General features: G+C 41.2%; 3 protein-coding genes across 5 annotated transcripts; 2 read left to right on the top strand and 1 right to left on the bottom strand.

Moving 5' to 3' along the window:
- Positions 1-448: 448 nt before the first annotated feature.
- Positions 449-6,905, bottom strand: uxt (ubiquitously-expressed, prefoldin-like chaperone). 3 transcript variants are annotated; one of them, XM_085394157.1, is made up of 8 exons: positions 6,617-6,905; positions 6,360-6,491; positions 4,802-4,927; positions 3,403-3,484; positions 2,250-2,317; positions 1,958-2,065; positions 1,320-1,383; positions 449-964 (listed from the first exon to the last, which is right to left on the bottom strand). In XM_085394157.1, exons 3-8 carry the CDS (start codon positions 4,897-4,899, stop codon positions 902-904), a joined length of 483 nt encoding a protein of 160 aa, XP_085250283.1. In that variant the 5' UTR covers positions 4,900-4,927; positions 6,360-6,491; positions 6,617-6,905; the 3' UTR covers positions 449-901. The 3 variants fall into 3 exon arrangements, with proteins under 3 accessions (XP_085250283.1, XP_085250280.1, XP_085250281.1); XM_085394154.1 differs by having other exon boundaries at positions 6,298-6,491; positions 6,617-6,903; XM_085394155.1 differs by lacking the exon at positions 6,617-6,905 and having other exon boundaries at positions 6,298-6,566.
- Positions 5,575-10,742, top strand: cdk20 (cyclin dependent kinase 20). The gene is made up of 8 exons (XM_085394153.1): positions 5,575-6,263; positions 6,405-6,518; positions 7,093-7,281; positions 7,510-7,631; positions 8,220-8,282; positions 8,909-9,032; positions 9,736-9,891; positions 10,108-10,742. Exons 1-8 carry the CDS (start codon positions 6,189-6,191, stop codon positions 10,297-10,299), a joined length of 1,035 nt encoding a protein of 344 aa, XP_085250279.1. The 5' UTR covers positions 5,575-6,188; the 3' UTR covers positions 10,300-10,742.
- A 1,505-nt stretch (positions 10,743-12,247) lies between these two features.
- LOC146645843 (GATA-binding factor 2-like) lies at positions 12,248-19,979 on the top strand. The gene is made up of 6 exons (XM_085395007.1): positions 12,248-12,764; positions 12,851-12,941; positions 15,366-15,678; positions 15,759-15,898; positions 19,391-19,516; positions 19,633-19,979. Exons 2-6 carry the CDS (start codon positions 12,861-12,863, stop codon positions 19,792-19,794), a joined length of 822 nt encoding a protein of 273 aa, XP_085251133.1. The 5' UTR covers positions 12,248-12,764; positions 12,851-12,860; the 3' UTR covers positions 19,795-19,979.
- The last annotated feature ends 1,620 nt before the right edge of the window (positions 19,980-21,599 follow it).

Raw genomic sequence — 21,599 nt, 5'->3', positions numbered from 1 at the left:
GAGGCCGGCTGTCAGCAAGCTGAATGGAGAGCAAAGTGTCTCCCAGTGGAGGCCGGATGAGGAGGTGTTGTGTCTAAAGCCTTCAACTTGTTGGGCATTAAAGAGAAGATTAAGGAGAACAGACATCTGTATTACCACTGAAACACATGAGAAAACTTCAAGATGGCTCAAGAGAGAACCAGGAGAGGAGAGTAACCACCCGTTAATGTGGACCCATCCTGGTGTCGGATCAGCCTCAGCAGGGTTTCCAGGAGGAGGCTGGACGATGCTAAAAGTTCTGAAACACCTGAATAAACACATCATTCTCAAAGAACTTTAGAAAACAGCTAGTCAGGGGAAAAAAAGTGAAATCCTCAAAGATCAGTAAAACATCCAAAGAATTTCTATGAAAACCCAGGAAACACCTTGAGCACAGGTCCAACAAACTGAAGGAAGGAAAGCTGTCTGGATCATTTTCACAAAACAATTTATTTCAAACTCCAAACAGTGAAACATCACTCACTTCCTGTCACATTGTTTTCAACCTATGAGATCAGGTTTGTTTGAACCTGAATTTGTCACATTGACTGAAAGTGTCTGTTTAGAGGCTGCAGGATCATCTCTGAGCAGCCCCCTTTTCAATGTGACACTGAAGACAACAAAAAACAGGAATATTCTCTGATTTTCAACAGACGAGTTTCACAAAGACACAAAGTCACGTCGAGTGTACGCGTTTCATGACAGTGAGTTTTGACTCTGAGAAGGCTCAGGCACTAATCCTCCTCTTCAGCTCTGTGACGACTTTCAGGCTTTAGACCTGAAGTCTTTCCTTCTCCTCGACCCTGTTTTCCCAAAGCACACCGTTGACATCAGCAGCCGGCTTTCGTTAACCCGTCCTCTGCAGCTGGTCAGGCGGGAAAGTCTAAAAAACGTCTCCTCTTCTGCTCTCTGGCAGGTCGCCCAGGCCCTGCAGCTCCCTCAAACCCTGAGGAGGGAAACATAAAGAAGAAAAGAGCAGCCAATCAGATTCTTTACCTGCTTCTTTAACATCTGATCATAAATCAGATAAATCTGACTATTTTAACCCTTTTGTCACCAGTAAATACTGAAAAACAGTTTTTTAACTGAACATATTCAAATCTGATCTTGATTATTTTTCATCAGGTGGGCAAAACTTTTTATTTCCAGTTCAATGTTCAAACTTCACTGACTGTAAAATCCTCAGAAATGAGTAACAAGTTATTTAGTACTTAAGTATAAGCCAGAGGAAAACTCCTGCACCCAACAGAAACTATTATTATATAAAAACTGTCCTATAATCCGCCTGAGAAGAAACTGACCTCCAGCACCATGCGGATGTGGGCTTTTATTTTGGCAGAGTCTTTTGTGAGCTGCTCAGTGAAGCTGTAACACAAACACAGGGTTAGCATGGCTAGCATCTCTCATTCAGAGAAAGTGACAGTGCTAGCAAAGAGCTAACATGAGCTAGCTAATAGACAGTCTGCAACAACAAATCATAAAAAAATAATCAATCATAATAATAAAAATTTAAAAAAAAAATCTTACAAAAGATATAAAATAAAAAAATAGCAATAATTCCAATAATTCTAAATAAATAAATAAAACAAATAAAACGTAATTTTTAAGTACAATAAAAACAGGAATTTGTCAGAAAAAAAAAATACAACAAAAATATCAATGTTTTAAACTGGAAAATTTAAGTGTGAAAAAAATACTTGAGAAATATCTAAAGATAAAATTAATAATAAAATCATAGATGTTCAGAAAACCCACCAAAAATATCTAAAAACAAAATCAGGACACTTCAAAATAAATAGTTCTAACATATTTTTTTCAAATAATTTCACAACAAAGTGAAATCCTGACCTTCATTTGAAACATATCTGAAACAATTAAATTTTTATGCTTTTTTCTCCTACTTTTAATCTTAACAGTGTTACAGTGACAATGAACTCACGCTGTGAGCTGACTCGTCTTCTTCTCGATGAACCTCAGAGCCTCGTCGTGAGTCATCTCCACAAAGAAACCGTAACCAACGGCCACAAACATCCTGGATGAGTCCTCGCTGATGGAGGAAAAGAAAACGAGAACTGAGTTTAAACAGGAAGTGAATTCCTCTCGGAAACACAGAGCACGGATCCTCTAGCCTCTCTGGAGTCTCGCAGCACATTTCATTAGCCTAAATGCAGCATTTGTGCCTGTTTGAATGCAGAACAGCTGCTGATGACCTTCGTGTGTCAGCAACTCACACTTCAGCCTGAACGTAGAAGTTACAGCCAAGATCAACGTCAGTCTTCAGCTGCTGAGAGCCCGCCTCCTGCAGGAACACAAAGAAGAGTGTGACTTTCATTCACTCGTGGAACAGGCGGCCCAAGCTCAGAGAAAAAAAGCACTCCATCTCAGCATCTACAGGCCTCAGTTAGCATGTTAGAGGTTAAAGTTCATGACATGACAGTTAGAAAAGAGACTGAATGAGTTTGGCTTGTTTGGAGGGGTTTCCACAGAAAAATATATCAGTGAATATGTAAGGAGCTTGGAAAGAAAAGCGACTGAAGACGTTTCAGCTGGAAAGCTTCTTCAGTTCTAAGACCAAATAGTGGAGAATTCAAAATATTACATCACATGAGCCAAGGTGTGTGATGAGGCACACGATCAATAGTCGGTCAACGACCCTCTTATGGGACAACTCCCACTAGGACTTAAATACCTGGGACTCTCCACTGTTTGGTTTTAGAACTGAAGAAGCTTCTTGGATGAAACGTCTTCAAGAAACTTAAAGAAGTTGAGTCGCTTTTATTTCCAAGCTCCTTAGATTGCCATGACCCGGATGACTGAAAACCTACACAGACATCAATGATTATGAAAATTATTTTAAAAATATCTGAAAACTAAAATTAAAACTTCTATCCTCTAAATAAAATAAAAACAAATAAAAAAGTATCTTTTCAAATATCTGAAAAGTGGAGGTAAAATGTCTGAATGTTTTTTTTTTCCAGCTGTAGTTTCAGGCTCTTTGATCCAGACGATGGAGGTTTGGGTTCACAGCTCTCGGCCTAATGAGCCACACGTATTGATCTGCTGGATAAACAGCTGCAGTGAGGCTCAGCTGTATTGATGGAGGTGCGATAAGCTCCTCCACCTTTCCTCACAGAAGAGTGTGCTGAATTACAGAAACAGCTCACACAGAGAAGCTACAGAGAGAGATGTCTATATCAGCAGAGTTCAGTCTGCAGCTCATTAACCAGCAGACTGAAGCGTTTAACATTAACAGAGAATGACAGCCAGCACAAACACTTGGGAATCACTACAACGATCTCCAGTTTAATGTGGAAATCTCTTCTTTTCTAAACTGAAAAACCTACAGGCCTTCAAAATAACACAATACATTTTGTGTGCGTTTACCTGCAGACTCTGTATGGTGTTCTTCAGCTGCAGGTACTGAGAGATCTTCTCATAAACCTGATCCCTCTGCTCCACCACCTTCCTGCCAAACGACAGCCGTCACTTGATTTACAGAGAACATTAACGCCTTCAGATGGACCAAAATAATTCAGCTCTTTAGTCTGTGTCACCAAACAGTCAGATGCCAACCTGAAGAACCACATAAATACCTGTAAGATTAGATCTACCCTTCTTATCCATCACACATGTGTACTTACAACAGATTCAAACTCATTATTGTATCCTTTCTATATAACTGAGCTCCTTCTTACATGTAGTTTTTAGATTTTTGCACCATTTTGTTCTGTAATTGTACAAAGTAATTTCTGTATTTCTTTTCTTACACCCTAATAAAATTCTCAGTGTTCACATTAAACACAACCAGTCGGGTCTGTGCATGTACAAGTAACCCATGTGAACCAAAGGCTAAGGCCTTAGATTCCTCTAAATACTTTTCCAAGTCTTGAATCTGTATGATGTCATTGAGAAGAGATATCCCTAATATAGCCCACCCACCTGCTGTCTGAGGAGCTACACCGGTCATGTCAAAGGCAAAAATTTTTTATTTTAGTAATAATTAGTAGCTTTGCATGATTACTATGAATCATGCAAAGCTACTCTAGTGTCATAGTGTGCAAGAATAACAATATAAAGCTGTAAATTAACATAACTGGATGTGCTTCGCACTCTGTTAGCTCATGCTGAGCTCTGCTCTGCAGTACTGGCTACAGAATGTGAAGCAGTACGGAATTTAAGATGTTTCCTCTTAGTGTGGTCAAAACACTCCAGTTCTGTCTGGTTTGTTGACCCAGTTGTTGCAGTGCTGGCACAGCAGTGACATGTATGACAATCCCACTGTATTAAAAACACATTGCACGCAAAGGCTGTCTTGACAACGTCTACATGCCTAAATGCATTGAGTTGCTGGCATATGAATCGCTGATGAGATATTTGGGTTGAGCAGGTATTCCCAATAAAGTGACCTGTGAGTGTAAGTATTTAATAATCAGTCTGCAAGTAATTAAGGCACAGAGGGGGACCAAAAATGACACCAGCACTATTATACAATCAGCAGCTGTGAGACTTGACATTTATTAGGCTGTTAATTAAGCTTTAAATTACTTTAATTTGTAGTCACTCCTCATTGACCTTCATATCGCCTCTACTACCTGCTCAAAGTCTGCCAGGAAAAAAAATCTGAGTTCATATCTACATCTATCTATCTACACAAGTATTTTGCACTACTTTAACTACAGATTACATTTCTTTTACTTTAGTTTTTAAAGTTCTGTAACTGAATAAAGCTTTCTGTACGGACATAATAAACTGTGTTCAGACATCAGCGGTAGTGTCTTCTTACTGTAAGTCTCTCTTCAGGACTTCATTGATGAAGGTTTCATACTGCAGCACCTTCTGGTCCACGTTAGGTCTAGCTGTGGCATTGTCGGGAGCAGACATTTCTTCACTGTCTTCTCTTTTAAAGAAGCTACAAACAACAGAAAAAACATCCGGTTGAGCTGCAGATAAAGTCCAGCTGCCAACTACCCGATTTCTCTGTCGTAAACGTTAATGTTTCTGGATACCAAACTCTCCGGCTAGCATGCTTAACACAGGACGTAAACACGCCACTCTACACCGGATGGGAAGAAACTGTGAACAAGTACTTCCGGGTTTCCAAATAAACCCAAAGAATAGATTTTGTGAGAACAGAAAAGACAAAACGACAGCAAACGCTTGTCAACTAATGATAGCATAAATTCGGAATTTCAAAAAAAGCCTTACTTTATTTTTTTTTAATATACTAGAATAGAAAGCCTTTTTCGTTATGTACAATACCAGTACGGAGTGAATAATTTTTTATTCTTTATCGTGCTGCTGTAAAAAAGAATTTCCCAATTGGATTCAAAAAAGTCTGTCTGTCGGTCAGGGAAATTAGAAGGATTTGCCTGAGCAGATTTTAAATTTTAGACACATCAAGTACATCTCTATACAGTTCAAAAGACGTGCTTTATAAACTAGGGTGAAAAACAAAGTTGAACGTTAAAAAAATGAAACAGCGAACAAGAACAACAAAAAAGAATCAAAAATAAAATAAAATAAAATAAAACATTGTTTCTGCCTAATGCTTTCTACCTGCTCTGGCTCTATGGTGGTCCTGTCTCATGACGTCACTGTAAACAAACATGGCAGACCACGGGCGGATCTGTAGCACGAAACAATTATTAAAACGTCCTAAATGAAAATGCGTATTAAAAAATTACATATCGTCGTTTTTGTAGTTTCTTTCTTAACAAGCGTGCGTGTCTGCGGGAGCAGAAGTTAAACAGTAACAAGTTTTAAAATTTTAGCTGGGTAATCGGAGTTAAGACGTTGCCAAGGCAACGTTAGCCAACAGCTAGCTGTCTCAGGATTTATTTTCTGAGAGACTTTTCTTTACAGCTGTTTGTTGTTGCATATGTAATACAAGCCGAATGTAAGTTAACGGTTTCAACTTTTACTGGGCTTAAAATAATAGTTTAATAACTATATCTTATTGAGAAAACGTGCGCAGCATCATGAACAGCTTAATTTATGAGTGAAGTTCGAGGTTGGCGTTCCTCTCTCTGGTTTTCTGCTCCAAGGAGCTAATCTGTACATCATTGGGGGTTTACTTCAAACCACTCTTTGAATTAAAAAAAAAAATCAGTGAGAGTTGTGACCAGATTAAATCCAGATTAACTGAAGCTGTTTTACACGCTCATGAAAACATGGAGCAGTACAACATTCTGGGTCGGACAGGAGAAGGAGCTCATGGCATAGTCTTCAAGGCCAAACATATTGAGGTGACGGACTGGTGCTTTTATGTCTGCATCTTACCTCATTTCTTCCCCCCCCCTTTTCTTTGTGTAATCCGATCAGCATTAAATTTGGAGTCTAACCTCAGCGGCTTAGAAATGTGACATGGAAATGCTCTTGTGTGTTAGACAGGGGAGACGGTGGCTCTGAAGAAAGTGGCTCTGAGGAGGCTGGAAGACGGCATTCCGAACCAGGCTCTGAGGGAGATTAAAGCACTGCAGGAGATCAAGGACAACGAGCATGTGAGTGAATGTGCAGAGAGTTTTTACAGATAAGAGTCATTTTAATCTTAAAATTTGATTAGTGTTTAGCGGTGCGGTGGGTAGCACTGCTGCCTCACAGCAAAAAGGTCCTGAGTATGAGTCCCTTCTGTGTGGAGGTTGCGTGTTCTCCCTGGGTTCTCTCCGGGTACACTGGCTTCCTCCCACAGTCCAGAAACATGCAGTTAGTGGGGTTAGGTTAATTGGTAATTCTAAATTGCCCATAGGTGTGAATGTGAATACAAATAGTTGTCTGTCTCTATGTGTTAGCCCTGCAACAGACTGTCCAGGGTGTACCCTGCCTCTCCCCTATGGTAGCTGGGATACACTCCAGCTCCCCTGGTGGCTGGGGGGATATCACAAACAAGATATAACAGAAACCAAAAATTCGTACATGGAAAACATAGACAATCAGAGCAGAGCAGCAAGAACAGAGCCGAGCATAACAGACATGTTAATAAAAAGGAGATTAGGCTATATGAGAAAATTATAAGAAGCTGCAGAGTGTCTGGAGTCTGAAGGGATGCAGGACTTCTTTCTGTGACTTCCTCCTCAGGTGGTGAAGCTGAAGGACGTCTTTCCTCACGGTACGGGCTTCGTCCTGGTGTTCGACTTCATGCTGTCTGACCTCTCTGAGGTCATCAGGAATTCCCAGCGCCCTCTGACTCCTGCGCAGGTCAAAAGTTACATGATGATGCTGCTGAAGGGCGTGGCTTTCCTGCATCACAACAATGTCATGCACCGGGTGAGCGCAGCTAACAGTTATTATCATTAATGAGTCATCTGACTGTTTTCTCAGTGAATCCTGCGTTTGTAACAAGCAACACTTAAACATACAAGGATATTTAAATACTGTTGGTTATTCATAATAAATGAAAAGCTGAAAATATGTGAAATATGTGGAGAGTTTGGGTTTCTTTTGCTTTAACAAAATAAATCAAACCATTATAAAGTGACGTTTGTGTGTTTGCAGGATCTGAAACCAGCAAACCTGCTCATCAGCTCCTCAGGCCACCTGAAGATTGCAGACTTTGGTCTGGCCCGGCTATTCAGCGAGCAGGGAGAGAGGCTGTACAGCCACCAGGTGGCCACCAGGTAAATATGACTTTATTTAGCAGCTAGCTTTAGCTAATCAAAATAAAATACAGTATGACTTACCAAAAGAACTCAGTGAGGTACAAAACACGAAGAGCAAAATGCTCATTTAAATAGAAAAATGACAGTAAAATGAAAGATCTCGAGTGAAAATTTAAATGCAATATAATGAACCTAAAAGTAAGTACTTTTGTATATAAAATGCAGTAATGCAGTATCTAAAAGGCTGAATGTAATACAGAAAATGGCTCTATAAAGTAAAGTAGCACTAACACAGCATTAGCTTTAGTGCTGCTGGGAAAAATCCACGTGGTGACATGTAAAATGCAGTCAGATGATACTTTAAATATTCACTCAGACTTGCTTTAAAGCTCGACTGGTGAACAAATGTGTCACAGAACAGATTCACATATTCAGATTTGAGGTGCTCATTACGCCTGTGAATAATAATCATGTTAAAGTCGCCATGTCATGTGACTTGCTGGTTCAGTTCATTCTAAAATAATCACCACTTTCAACTGGACATCAGTACTTTATCAGTAATGTGCAGTAAATGTGCTCAGTTATATTTGACCACTGTGTGTTTAGATGGTACAGAGCCCCTGAGCTGCTGTACGGAGCCCGAAAGTATGACGAGGGAGTCGACCTGTGGTAAGTACAACCCTGAAAATGCTGCTAAAAGTAGCGCCCACAGTATTATTTTTTTGCTGTTGTTCGACCATTACAGCTTACATTACATTATATAGATTTACATTACATAGACTTACATTTAACCAGGCATTCGAGGCTAATTAGTGTGATTTTTCACCTGGCTCTGCATTTATATTATGTAATTATTTTATATCTGTAATTCATATTTTATATTGTGATTTTATCTGTATCATGGTTTTACTGGAAAGCACTTTGGTGTACTTTGGTCTTTAAATGTGCAATACAAATAAATTTGATTTGATTTGATTATCTACTGTGAATCCTCCGCTGTTTAGCTTTTACTCAATAAACCTGGATGCTTTTGTTTCTGTTGTGCATGCTTGTATTCTTTTCCTGTATCAGCGTATTTTATTATATATTATTCTTTAACATACTATGTAACATGGGACCATGTAACATAGAAAGAGTAAGCTTTAGCTTCCGTACACTCACTCTGTTAGTGTTCACAGTTCCTGCTCAGGTGTAAATGGGTCCAGTGATCAGAGATGAACAGCAGGGGGCAGCAGCAGTCTGAAGTCACAGCTTTCTGTTTAGTCCGTGTGTGAGTGCTTGTGTGTGTGTTTTAGGGCAGTCGGCTGTATTTTTGGGGAGCTGTTGAACTCGTCTCCTCTGTTTCCTGGAGAGAACGACATCGAGCAGCTCTGCTGTGTCCTCAGAGTGCTGGGAACCCCGACTCAGGACAGTTGGCCTGTAAGACACACACTGGTTTTTCCATCACTTCAGGGGACGTTACATTAATATACATTCATTCTCTTAGGGATCTTTTTGTATTAGGTTAAACTATTAAGCTTTATATCAAATTATCATCTCACACATTCTGCCTTTTATATAAATTGATATTCTGAAAATGTAAACACAATGAGGATGCCTAATTTCCACATGTATTCACTCAGTGGCAGTGTTTACTCTTTCATCTTTGCACATAGTGCATATAAATATCCGCCGATATCCATGTTCATTAAATTTAAATGTGCTAAAAAGACGAAATGTGTTATTTTTTAAAAATAATTTTTTTTAGTGCATAGTCTACATTATAATCATCATCAGTATATTATTATATGTGATAGGCCTGCAATCATCTGCCTGAAATATTGGTTGGTCTCCAGTTAGCTTTATTTAAAATGTTTAGTTTAAGATTAAAGGAAATCCAGTAGACTAGCAGTAAATTATGATAAATATGTAGAGAAATTAAACTGGACCTAAAATTGATCCTGTGTAATTTACTCTAAAAACCAACAACTGTTTGAAGTCTGGTGCCATTTTTGTGGTCTGTGTGAGATTTTATCTGAAGGCTGAGGTAAAATAATGCTTTAGTTTAATTTTGTCTTGTTCTTTTCTTTTATGGCTGTGAAACTGGTTAAAACATTTTAATCCCTCTCCTGTCTGTCTCCAGGAGATAGTGGAGTTGCCAGATTACAATAAAATCACCTTTAAGGAGAATCCAGCGATCCCATTGGAGGAAATCATCCCTGACACGCCCCCTCAGGCAGTGGACCTGCTCTATAAGTTCCTGGTGTATCCATCTAAACAGCGCTGCTCAGCCAGAGAGGTAAGAAACCTGAAGCAGAGCTTAAGTTTAAAAACGGAGTTCCTCAGGGCTCGGTCAGAGGTCCTCTCATTTTTACATAAAGAATCATTTCTTTGGACATAGCCGTTATATTTTCCCTGATCACTGTGGTCTGTTTATCACCCATTATCACTCAGATAAAGGTTAATAACCTGATTATTGATCGGTGCTCTCCATGTCCTCTCCTCCTTACTGCAGGCTCTCCTCCATCCATATTTCTTCACTTCACCAATTCCTGCTCACCACTCAGAGCTGCCCATCCCTGAAAGGGGAGGGCGACCCCCCCGCCAACGTTTCCAGGCTCCGCCCACTGACTTCTCAGTGGACCTACCATTGCAGAACAGTATGGTAGACCCTGCCCTAATACATGGATACGCTTCCTGCCTCTGAACTGACCGCTGATCTTTATCATCTCTCAGCTGCTCTTATACCAGTTAATCTTGTTTTATATATTTATTTATTATCTAGTTCTGTAACTGTAACTTCGGTCGTTGCTGTGCTTTTTGGAAGTCGAATTTCCCAGAGGAACCCACCCGAGGGATTAATAAAGTTCTATCTTATTTTATCTCTTAGTTTACTAAATCCTCTCCTTCGGACTGAATCCTCATTGTTTTATGAACTTTAGCTCACACAGAAGATTTCTGACGGTCTTTCCTGAGCCTGAACCTCTTCTGTAACCACTTATAACCGTGAGAAAATGACCTAATACAGTTAAATTTCCACAAACTGAATTTATCGACTAAAAGGAATTAATGTTTAGCTCCACTGGGTCTCCATTTGGTAAAAGGATGGAATAATGAAAAAAAACACCACACAAAATCAAGCAGATTTTCATTCTAAAAATATTTGTTTCTGTTCTGTTTATGAAACATGTTGTGAGTTTTATTTAAAGTAAAGTGTGGAGAAGTTGGGTTGGTTCCTGACAATTTTTTCCCTTTAAATATGTCATTTCTGAGAATTAATCTTTTTTTTTTTTTTTTTTTTTTTTTTTTTTGCCTGTCCCATTTGGTTCTTTAGCCATCAGAATTGTTGTCTGAAGACCAACAAGGATACCCAATGGATTTACTTTGCCAAATGGATCATCGTGGCATTGCCGTATTGGTCCATTTGGTCGATCTTTGTTTTTATTATTTATTATATTTTATTTTCAGATGTTACAGACGGGACAGACATGAGTGAGGGATAGGAAAGGGAGAAAGAAAGAGGAAGGAAAGGAAAAACAGAAGGGGAGAGGGACAGTGAGAAAGGGGGGGAGAAAAAAAATAAAAATCTCCTGGATCACCTGTTGAGAGAAGAATAGAAAACAAGCAAAAAAAACAAAGCAACATACTAAACACAACACCATCGCATTAATCTAGCTAAGTGTAAACAGCAGTAAATACTAAATATTCAATGTTGTTGTGCAGCACGCAGGACAGATGTGCTTCGAAGTAGCAGCCAAGAAAGGTGTAATTTGGGTCTACGAGCAGTGAACACCCGTGTGCATACCTGTGTGGATCAGCGCGCTTGTATTCCAAAGGTTTCTCCATGTAACGATCTGCTAGGGAGTGTGGGGGGGGGGGGCCACAGCCCCGTCCTCCAGGGCATGAAGCAGGTATGGAGGAGATCAAAACTCCAGACATCCAGAGGCCCCCAGAACACAAGAGACCATGGAAGACCAACAGAGGGGCAGCCACGCCACTGTTCCAGTAAGAGCTGAGGAGAGTCCCAGATGAGGGTTCACTCAGCAGCCGCGGAGCAGAAGCCAGGGGGAGTTGCAGTGACGCGCCCATGAGCTCCGCCGGCCCCCAGCTGTGCCTGAGTGACCGAGCCCCAGGCCGAGAGGCCGGGGGCACCCCACCTCCGAAGGGGCCCAAGCGAGCCCCAGGCTCCAGGCCCCGATAAGCGGCCGCCAAGGAGTGAGCTGGTGTGTACCTGGACGCCCACCCCCAGACACAAAGAACCACCAACGCACCGACACCTGAGGGAGTCCGCCACTGGCAGGGGAAGTGGTGGTGGGTGGAGATAGGCCTCCAAACCTTGGAGGGCCTGAGGTGTCCCCAGAGAGGTGGCGTCTGATACCCAACCTGACATATAGACACAGACATACAGGCACACACAGACACAAACATCCATTCCCCCCCCCCCCCCCCCCCCCCCCCCCCCCATGCTCTCATATGCACTCACTCCACACTCAACCAACGTGGAGACAGACATAAAGAGACGCTGTACACACGATCACACTCCCCAAGCGTGCTCTACAAACCGGGTCTAGGTACCCTTGCCCCTGGAGGGGGGAACTGCACCCAGACCCAGGTGGTGTGAATCTGAGAATTAATCTTGAAAATAATGATGTGTTTACAGCGTGAGCTGTGTGCCTGAGACGACCATATCAAAGAATGCACTCACTGACATCTTACAGAACCAAGAGTAAAAAAAACTGACTGAAACGGAGTGTAAGAGCAGACTGAACCTGTGGATTAGTGATTATTTGTACACACACTGACCTCAGTACTGTGTGTGGCGATGTTTAACTAGAGCGTCCACAACTGGAACAGCAGACCAGGAAAAGTAGAAGAAGAATTTTTTTCTTTTCTATACTTTTTGATGTGTTTTTGAGGCCAGTTGTGGGCTGAACCTGGACTCCAGTAGTCTGACAGTGATCTCATATTATACCATGTTTACAGCAGTAAATGATAACAGCTATGTAAACACTGGAAACTCAAAATTTCAATAATAAAAAAAATCCCCTTCAAAAAACCCACGTCAGAATTTGTAGGAGGAGTCAGACACCTCCTCTTCCTCCTGGTCGCCCTCCTTCAGACCCCAGAGCAGCATTCAGAGGAAGTTAAAGCCCTCAAAGCTCTTCAGCCTCTGTGAGTACCATCAGAAAATAGAGCAGTGATCCTTTGTGTTAGAGAGAGCACTCACTCAGTCTTTAATTTTTCTTTCCTCCTCTTAGAAATTCAGCGATGATGTCAAACTATTTGCCGTTAGCTTATTGGTCTTCTGCTGTGACGTCCAACAGATCTGAAACAAGCTTCAGTACGAAGGTGAGAGTGTTTTATTATATTCCTGCTTATGGAGTCAAAATGTAATCAAGTACAAGTATGGAAGTATGTAATCTGATGTTCAATAAACATATGGAGTGGGGTTTTCTTTCTTCTGAATAAGTAGTTAATGTTTTTGCTTTAATGTGCTTTTACCTGTACAGAAGTAAAAAGTGCCGTCCTGATAATGTTATTGAAAATGTTATTTGGCTCGCCATAAATTATTTGGTGATTCTTATGCACACGTTTAGCTCTTTGAAAGAAGACTGAATTTTTTTTTTTGAAAATGGAGAGTTTATTGAAACATCTGACAAATTAGTTTGAAAAATTCTTGAAATTTGAATTTCTGCATATGACTTTACATTTGTATCGTATTTGCGACGTCTGGCATTTAAAAAAATGTTTAAAAAAGTATTGTGTAATTTATTTAGGCTTTTCAGGGGAAAGAAATCACACTGATGATGCAGATGTCTCAAAAACTCCCAAAAAACGTGTGTACCAGAGATGGTACCCGGGGACTAAAGGGGTTGCAGCTTAGCTCGGTTCGATGAATGTGGCCCTGGTCTTACAAAAATTCCTGATATTCCTCAAAGAACGAGGCCTTCTGAGGCCATTTTAAAAGTAATTACAGGAAATTATTTGTTTCTTCTTTTGTGACGCATCCAGATTTCCTCATCTGATATTTAGTTGATTTATATTGATGTACAGGGAGTGCAGAATTATTAAGCAAGTTGTATTTTTGAGGAATAATGTTATTATTGAACAACAACCATGTTCTCAATGAACCCAAAAAACTCATTAATATCAAAGCTGAATGTTTTTGGAAGTAGTTTTTAGTTTGTTTTTAGTTTTAGCTATTTTAGGGGGATATCTGTGTGTGCAGGTGACTATTACTGTGCATAATTATTAGGCAACTTAACAAAAAACAAATATATACCCATTTCAATTATTTATTTTTACCAGTGAAACCAATATAACATCTCCACATTCACAAATATACATTTCTGACATTCAAAAACAAAAACAAATCAGCGACCAATATAGCCACCTTTCTTTGCAAGGACACTCAAAAGCCTGCCATCCATGGATTCTGTCAGTGTTTTGATCTGTTCACCATCAACATTGCGTGCAGCAGCAACCACAGCCTCCCAGACACTGTTCAGAGAGGTGTACTGTTTTCCCTCCTTGTAAATCTCACATTTGATGATGGACCACAGGTTCTCAATGGGGTTCAGATCAGGTGAACAAGGAGGCCATGTCATTAGTTTTTCTTCTTTTATACCCTTTCTTGCCAGCCACGCTGTGGAGTACTTGGACGCGTGTGATGGAGCATTGTCCTGCATGGAAATCATGTTTTTCTTGAAGGATGCAGACTTCTTCCTGTACCACTGCTTGAAGAAGGTGTCTTCCAGAAACTGGCAGTAGGACTGGGAGTTGAGCTTGACTCCATCCTCAACCCGAAAAGGCCCCACAAGCTCATCTTTGATGATACCAGCCCAAACCAGTACTCCACCTCCACCTTGCTGGCGTCTGAGTTGGACTGGAGCTCTCTGCCCTTTACCAATCCAGCCACGGGCCCATCCATCTGGCCCATCAAGACTCACTCTCATTTCATCAGTCCATAAAACCTTAGAAAAACCAGTCTTGAGATATTTCTTGGCCCAGTCTTGACGTTTCAGCTTGTGTGTCTTGTTCAGTGGTGGTCGTCTTTCAGCCTTTCTTACCTTGGCCATGTCTCTGAGTATTGCACACCTTGTGCTTTTGGGCACTCCAGTGATGTTGCAGCTCTGAAATATGGCCAAACTGGTGGCAAGTGGCATCTTGGCAGCTGCACGCTTGACTTTTCTCAGTTCATGGGCACTTATTTTGCACCTTGGTTTTTCCACACGCTTCTTGCGACCCTGTTGACTATTTTGAATGAAACGCTTGATTGTTCGATGATCACGCTTCAGAAGCTTTGCAATTTTGAGACTGCTGCATCCCTCTGCAAGATATCTCACTATTTTTGACTTTTCTGAGCCTGTCAAGTCCTTCTTTTGACCCATTTTGCCAAAGGAAAGGAAGTTGCCTAATAATTATGCACCCCTGATATAGGGTGTTGATGTCATTAGACCACACCCCTTCTCATCACAGAGATGCACATCACCTAATATGCTTAATTGGTAGTAGGCTTTCGAGCCTATACAGCTTGGAGTAAGACAACATGCATGAAGAGGATGATGTGGACAAAATACTCATTTGCCTAATAATTCTGCACTCCCTGTATACATGATATATTTATTTATTCTTGTTACGCCTTTTCTGTTACGTCACTGACCCCACAGCCGGGCTCCTCAGGGGTCAGAGAGCCTGCGGTAGATTTGATATGAGCTGATCTGTTAGATGTCAGATGCAGGTTTCTCTTACATTGATATGATCTCTTTTCAGGTGGGGCCTGTCCTTTCAGACACTTTCCTCCAATCACCATGCACATCCCAAGAGGCCCCACCCTCGCTCCTCCTCAGCCCCTGCCTCTGGCTGAATGATTCCAGCTGTCAGTCACCGAGCCCTGCTTACATCCCACCTGCGTCTTCTTCATCCTTGTATAGTAATCATGCTCTGATTCCATCCCCCACCCACCTCCTCTCCTCAACACCTGGATGTAACAGTTACCATGGCAACCTGTACACACCCTCCTCCCCCTCTGCAGGTGACTGGATGCTACCTGACAGTCTGTCTTGGGGGCAGGGATGTGGACAAGGTGAGTAATTACCTGCCTGTGCTAGTAGATCAGCGTGTGTGTCTTTTGTGCTGATGTGTAATTTGTCATCGTTTGCTCAGAGCAGCGCGAGTGCGTGAGCTGTGGGACGCAGAGCGCCCCCCTGTGGAGGCGAGACGCTGCAGGTCGACTCCTGTGTAACACCTGCAGCCTCGGACAGGAAGCCAACAACACACCGCTGCTGAGACCGAAGAGACGAGCTGTAAGATGACACACACGTATTTGAAAAATTGTATTAACGTTTTAATTTGAAAATCGTGTTTTATTGATAATATTGCACCAATTTAAAATGAGCATCAGAAAATTAAAATTCTACACTGTACAGCAGGTAGGACTTTTATATATAACATTTTATATAGATATATGAAGAGTTTTTTTGAAGTTTACATTATTGTTTTAATTTTAATTAAGTCCCTCACAGGCATCTGTATCTATTTTAATTTATCTTTTATATAATAAAAATTGCTTGCAAAGCTGCAGTCATTGATGATTCTGGTGTCTGTTGGGGCCTTTGGCAGAAATTCACATTATAAATAGTAATATAAGTAAGAAAGTATATCACTTTCAAAGATCATTTTTTTTGTTTCTGATGACTGAACTGACATGACAAACGGGAACATGACGTCCTGTCATGGGGACTCTTCAGAGCACGTTGTACATACAGTATAATCAGTTAAAAGTGGAATCCTGAACCTATAGTTAACATTTAAAGGTTGGACCAAACCCTTCTCTTTCCTGCTGGTGCCAGAAACGTAATCATTCTGAGAAAACTTAATGAAGGGATGTAGTAAATTATTTCACATTATAGAATTAGAATTCTAAATTACCCATACGTGTGAATGTACGTGTGAGCGGTTGTCGTCTCTCTGTTTGTCCTGTGGTAGCTGGGATGGGTGACCCTGATGAGGATGAGCAGAAGAGAATGGATGAATGGACAATAAAGTACACACAGCACAATAATTTACACCAGTACATCAGAGTAATCAGAGTACCTTAGCATACACATCCAAATTTCTTTGCGTCTCAGTTTCATAAGTTAGCATTCACAGCTTTGGCAGTTAGCCCCAGCAGACACAGCTGTCATCAGTGAACTAGAGAAAACTGTTCAAGATGGCAGTTTTCACTCTGTTACTGGTGCCCAATAAAACAGAGAGTAAACCAGCAACTGTAGAAATGGAAGAGACCAGGTTTAGCTCAGTAATGATGCCAGGACCAAGCTGGCTGGTTGTAAGATATTTATGCCATATTTCCTAGTTCCTTCGGTCTACAGTGTACCGGTGGTGTCCTGACTCTGACTCCCGCCATACACCCTCAACTCAGTCATGTGACAGCCTGCGGAGATAAACACACCAGGCTGCTCTGCAGGCCAAGCTAACCACTGTTTAAAGCCAAAGTTTTCTCATCTTCCTCTTTTCTTCTTCTTCCCCTCTTCACTCTGTCAGTGCGCCCCAGGGCAGCTGTGGCTACAATGTACCTTGCCATTGCCAGTGTGTGAATGTGTGTGTGAATGGGTGAATGACTGAATGTAGTGTAAAGCGCTTTGGGGTCCTTAGGGACTGAGTAAAGCGCTATACAAATGCAGGCCATTTACCATTTACCATTTTCATTGATCACATCAGTTATCAGGTTTGATCAAAACTCCAGCTCAGGCATTCTTAGGGAGATCAGGTCATTGTAGTTTGAAGTTACTGGCGTGGGCCCTGAACAGCTGCCTGCCTCAGTGGCTCCTCTGATTGACAGACTAATTCTTAACTATTTATGATACCCAGTGATGAACAATATGAACAACACCATCTAACACTTTATAATAAAACTTCAAGTTAATTTTGGGTAATAGTTGTTTGGTTTTTTTTACTGTTCACGAGGAATAAAAATATAAATATTAATTATTGCTTTGGAAACTAATTGATAACGATTATTTGGAGTGCTGTTGTAAATGTGTAAGCAATGGTGGTAACAGTGTAAGAAGGCAGGTGTAGTGCGCCGTTGGGGAGCTCGGTTTGTGTTCGGTTTCACTCACAGCAGACTTTTGTTTTCACTCCTTGTTTACTTCTGCTTTTGCTGTTTGCTGAGGTTGAGGAAAAGATTGTGGTTGGGGTTAAAATCCTAGACTGTTTATAAAAGATGGACGTAGACGCAAAGATGCTTCGCTCCGGTTTGTGCCGTCGGGACCTTTGCATTTTTGTTTTTTACTGTTTTTATTTGGTTGGTTCGAGTTAGAAGGGAACACGTTTCAAATGCTCGTTTGTTCAGCAGCTGGTGCTGCTTCATTAGTAAGCAGCATCCTTAAGCTGTACAGGGGCAGTGCACAGACACAGAAATCATTAGTTAAATGCTAGTTAACTAATTTGTGCACATAACTAGGGGTTACATTCGGTTTCAAACCAGAACGACTGCATAGATGATGGATGAGTTATTTCTGTTATACTTATTTGAAGTCTGCTTGAAGTCGGCTCAAAGGGCATTTGGGTGCACTTTATGTTTGCGTGAAAGAGTCCAAGCAGTCATTAAAAAGTTGGACGTCTGCGCGGAGCTTCATGCTCACCATTTGATGACATCAGTTTTGTCGGTTGGACCCATGTGGACCCCTGCGTGGTCGCAGATTCAGAAACAAAAACACAGAATTTCAGTCACACTGCAGCACAGACTGCTCCGATGGTCTGTTCATACAAAAACAAGGTCTAGAGGTCCATTGTAGAGACTCAGATGAGTGGAGGTGAAGCCCAGCGGTCGCCCGCCTGTGCTGGGTCAGTCAAAGCAGTCATGAAACTAACAAACTCAAAAGTGAGCAGGTCATTAAAACAGCTGCGATCAGGCTGTAAACCTTTTTATTTCTGCTGACAAGACCAGTGATGGAATGTATCTCAGTACATTTACTGAAGCACAATTTTAATGTACTTTTACTTTATTGACACGTTTCTACTACTTTTTACTTAGATGCTGTTATACTGTTCTTTTATCCTGTCTTCCTTTTCTCACCCCAACCGGTCGCAGCAGATGGCCCCGCCTCTCCCTGAGCCTGATTCTGCTGGAGGTCTCTTCCTGTTAAAAGGGAGTTTTTCCTTCCCACTGTTGCTAATGTGTTTGCTCATAGGGGGTCATATGAATGCTGGGTTTTCTCTGTAGGGTCCATCTTACAACATAAAGCACCTTCAGGCAACTGTTGTTGTGATTTGGTGCTGTATAAATAAAATTAAATTGAAAATACTATTTTTAATGTACTTTGTACTCCATACCATTATTTAAAATTTTTAGCTACTTCTTCTTCTTCTTATTAAGTATTATTATATTTAACCCTGCCCATATAAGTAATGGAAAACACCTCCAGCTGAAACAATAAAGTGACACAATAACCGATCAGTAATTCTGATCCTCTAATATGATGAATGTGATTCAGCAGACTGAGTACTTTTACTTTAGGTACTTCATTTATATTCTGATGGTAAAACTTCTGGTTTTGAGGCTTTTGCTTAAGAAAATAATTGAACAACAGGAACAGATCCACCACCATCTGCTGGATGAGGGGCATGCACTGAAAGTCCTGCCAGTTTTCTTCCTCTTATTTATTACTGAAAAATTCAGATTTCCTGTGGGAAACTTGTTCTTGTTCCCTCTAAAACATCGTGTTTGAAAAAGAAAATTGTGTTAAATTACCTCAAAATATATTTCAAAACAGTATGGTGTGTTATTCCAGAGCAGGATTCAGAGGAAAGGAACTCAGTGTGTCAACTGTCTGACCGAGCACACGACGCTGTGGAGGAGAAACTCTGCAGGAGAAGCCGTCTGCAACGCCTGCGGACTCTATTACAGACTACACCGGGTACTACAAACCAAAATACTGCTCTGGCCACATGCTTTACTTCCTCTAGTAAGAGTAAAACAGCAAAGAAGGTGTTCCTTGTACTTTGAGGCTGAGTCTTTGTTAAATGTTTGCAGGTGAATCGCCCGCTGGCCTTGAAGAAAGATGGAATCCAAACCAGAAAACGGAAAGTAGTCACTAAGAATAAGAGGAAAACTGACCAATCAGAGACCAAGCTGCTTAAGGGGGTCCAGCCCAGTGATGTCACAGCAGCTGACAGCAGCGTTGTCGGGTTTTAGGTGACCTGATGCTGCAGGTAAAACGATCTGCAGCAGTTTAGGTTTTATTGTCAGAATTCAGTCAGAGATAAACTGTAATGCAAGAAACGTGCATGTTTAGATTCTCAGGATCTCATTACCTCTGATCTCTCTCTGTTTTGAACCTTCATAAATCCACCAGAGGAAAACATCAGCTCAGGACCTTCTTCTTCATTATCAGAACAATCGAGTGAATAAATAAATCCATGAACCCCTGCAGACAGGAGCTGCTCGCACAACCTTGAAGAGAAATTTGTGAGGGTAAAGCTTTTCAGACGTGTCTGCTGTTGTTGCTTCCTGTGTGCCGTCCTCTGTGATCACCTGTGTTTTTAGATTTTTGTTGGCTGTATTTACTGTGGACCTTGTCTCCAGCCCAATAAATGACTCACTTTTTGTTATTTAACACATCTTATTTTGCCTCCTACATTTGGGTCCCCACTCCTCCACTCCCCCCTCCTTCTGACAGCAGCATTTATTGACAGCTACCAGGACGAACTCATCACTCATGTGATCCAATGCATAAACATTAACAGCCTGGGTTTAGTTTCAGCTGCCTCACACACGTAAAACTCAACGTTTTAGAAATGGCTTTAAATCCAGGACCCGTTCCAGAAAACAGGTTTGAAAAAACTCAGTTTAACATAAAGTCTGATCAGTTATTGATTAATTATTAATATCTGATTCATCCTTACGTGGGGAAACTCTGAGTTTTGGGATTTTACATTAAGCAGTCAATATGTGCTTGAAGTGCAGACTTTCAACTTTAATGTAATAATAAAAAATAATAATGTTCCCTCTACATTTCTTGACAAATGAATAGTAAATGGTAAATGGCCTGTATTTATATAGCGCTTTACTAGTCCCTAAGGACCCCAAAGCGCTTTACACATCCAGTCATCCACCCATTCACACACAGATTCACGGCAAGCTACATTATAGCCACAGCCACACTGGGGCGCACTGACAGAGGCGAGGCTGCCGGACACTGGCGCCACCGGGCCCTCTGACCACCACCAGTAGGCAACGGGTGAAGTGTCTTGCCCAAAGACACAACGACCGAGATATATATATATTACTGTATATATTACTATACTATATTACTATTATATATATATATATAAAAACACCCAGCACGCCCCTGTGGGCGGTTTATCCTTCAAGCTCGGGTCCTCTACCAGAGGCCCGGGAGCTTGAGGGTCCTGCGCAGTATCTTAGCTGTTCCCAGGACTGCGCTCTTCTGGACAGAGATCTCCGATGTTATTCCCGGGATCTGCTGGAGCCACTCGCCTAGCTTGGGAGTCACCGCACCTAGTGCTCCGATTACCACTGGGACCACCGTTACCTTCACCCTCCACATCCTATATATATATATATATATATATATATATATATATAAAAAACACCCAGCACGCCCCTGCGGGCGGTTTATCCTTCAAGCTCGGGTCCTCTACCAGAGGCCTGGGCCTGTATATATACATATATACGTATATATATATATATAATATATATATATATAATCCTGTGTGCAAGGTACCGTACCCACACACTGCTCCCTGGGCCCCCAATGGCTGCCCACTGCTTCACAGAGTGAATGGGTTAAATGCAGAGAGGAATTTCCCCACGGGGATCAATACAATACACTTTCTTCTTTCTTCTTCTTCTTTATTTTGCCCGTTTGTATCTGGATCTTTGCTCGCTTAAGAATTGTTGTTTCGCCTTCAATCTGGATTCCATTTATAATATCCACAAAGCAGAACTAAAAAGTACTATATTTGTATGTTTTCTGT

This window comes from Rhamphochromis longiceps, linkage group LG20 (assembly GCF_057381845.1).
Source record: "Rhamphochromis longiceps isolate RC_006_pf linkage group LG20, R_longiceps_female_GT1.1, whole genome shotgun sequence".
In the NCBI taxonomy this organism is placed as follows: Eukaryota; Metazoa; Chordata; class Actinopteri; order Cichliformes; family Cichlidae; genus Rhamphochromis; species Rhamphochromis longiceps.
This window is presented reverse-complemented; position numbering and strand designations above follow the sequence as displayed.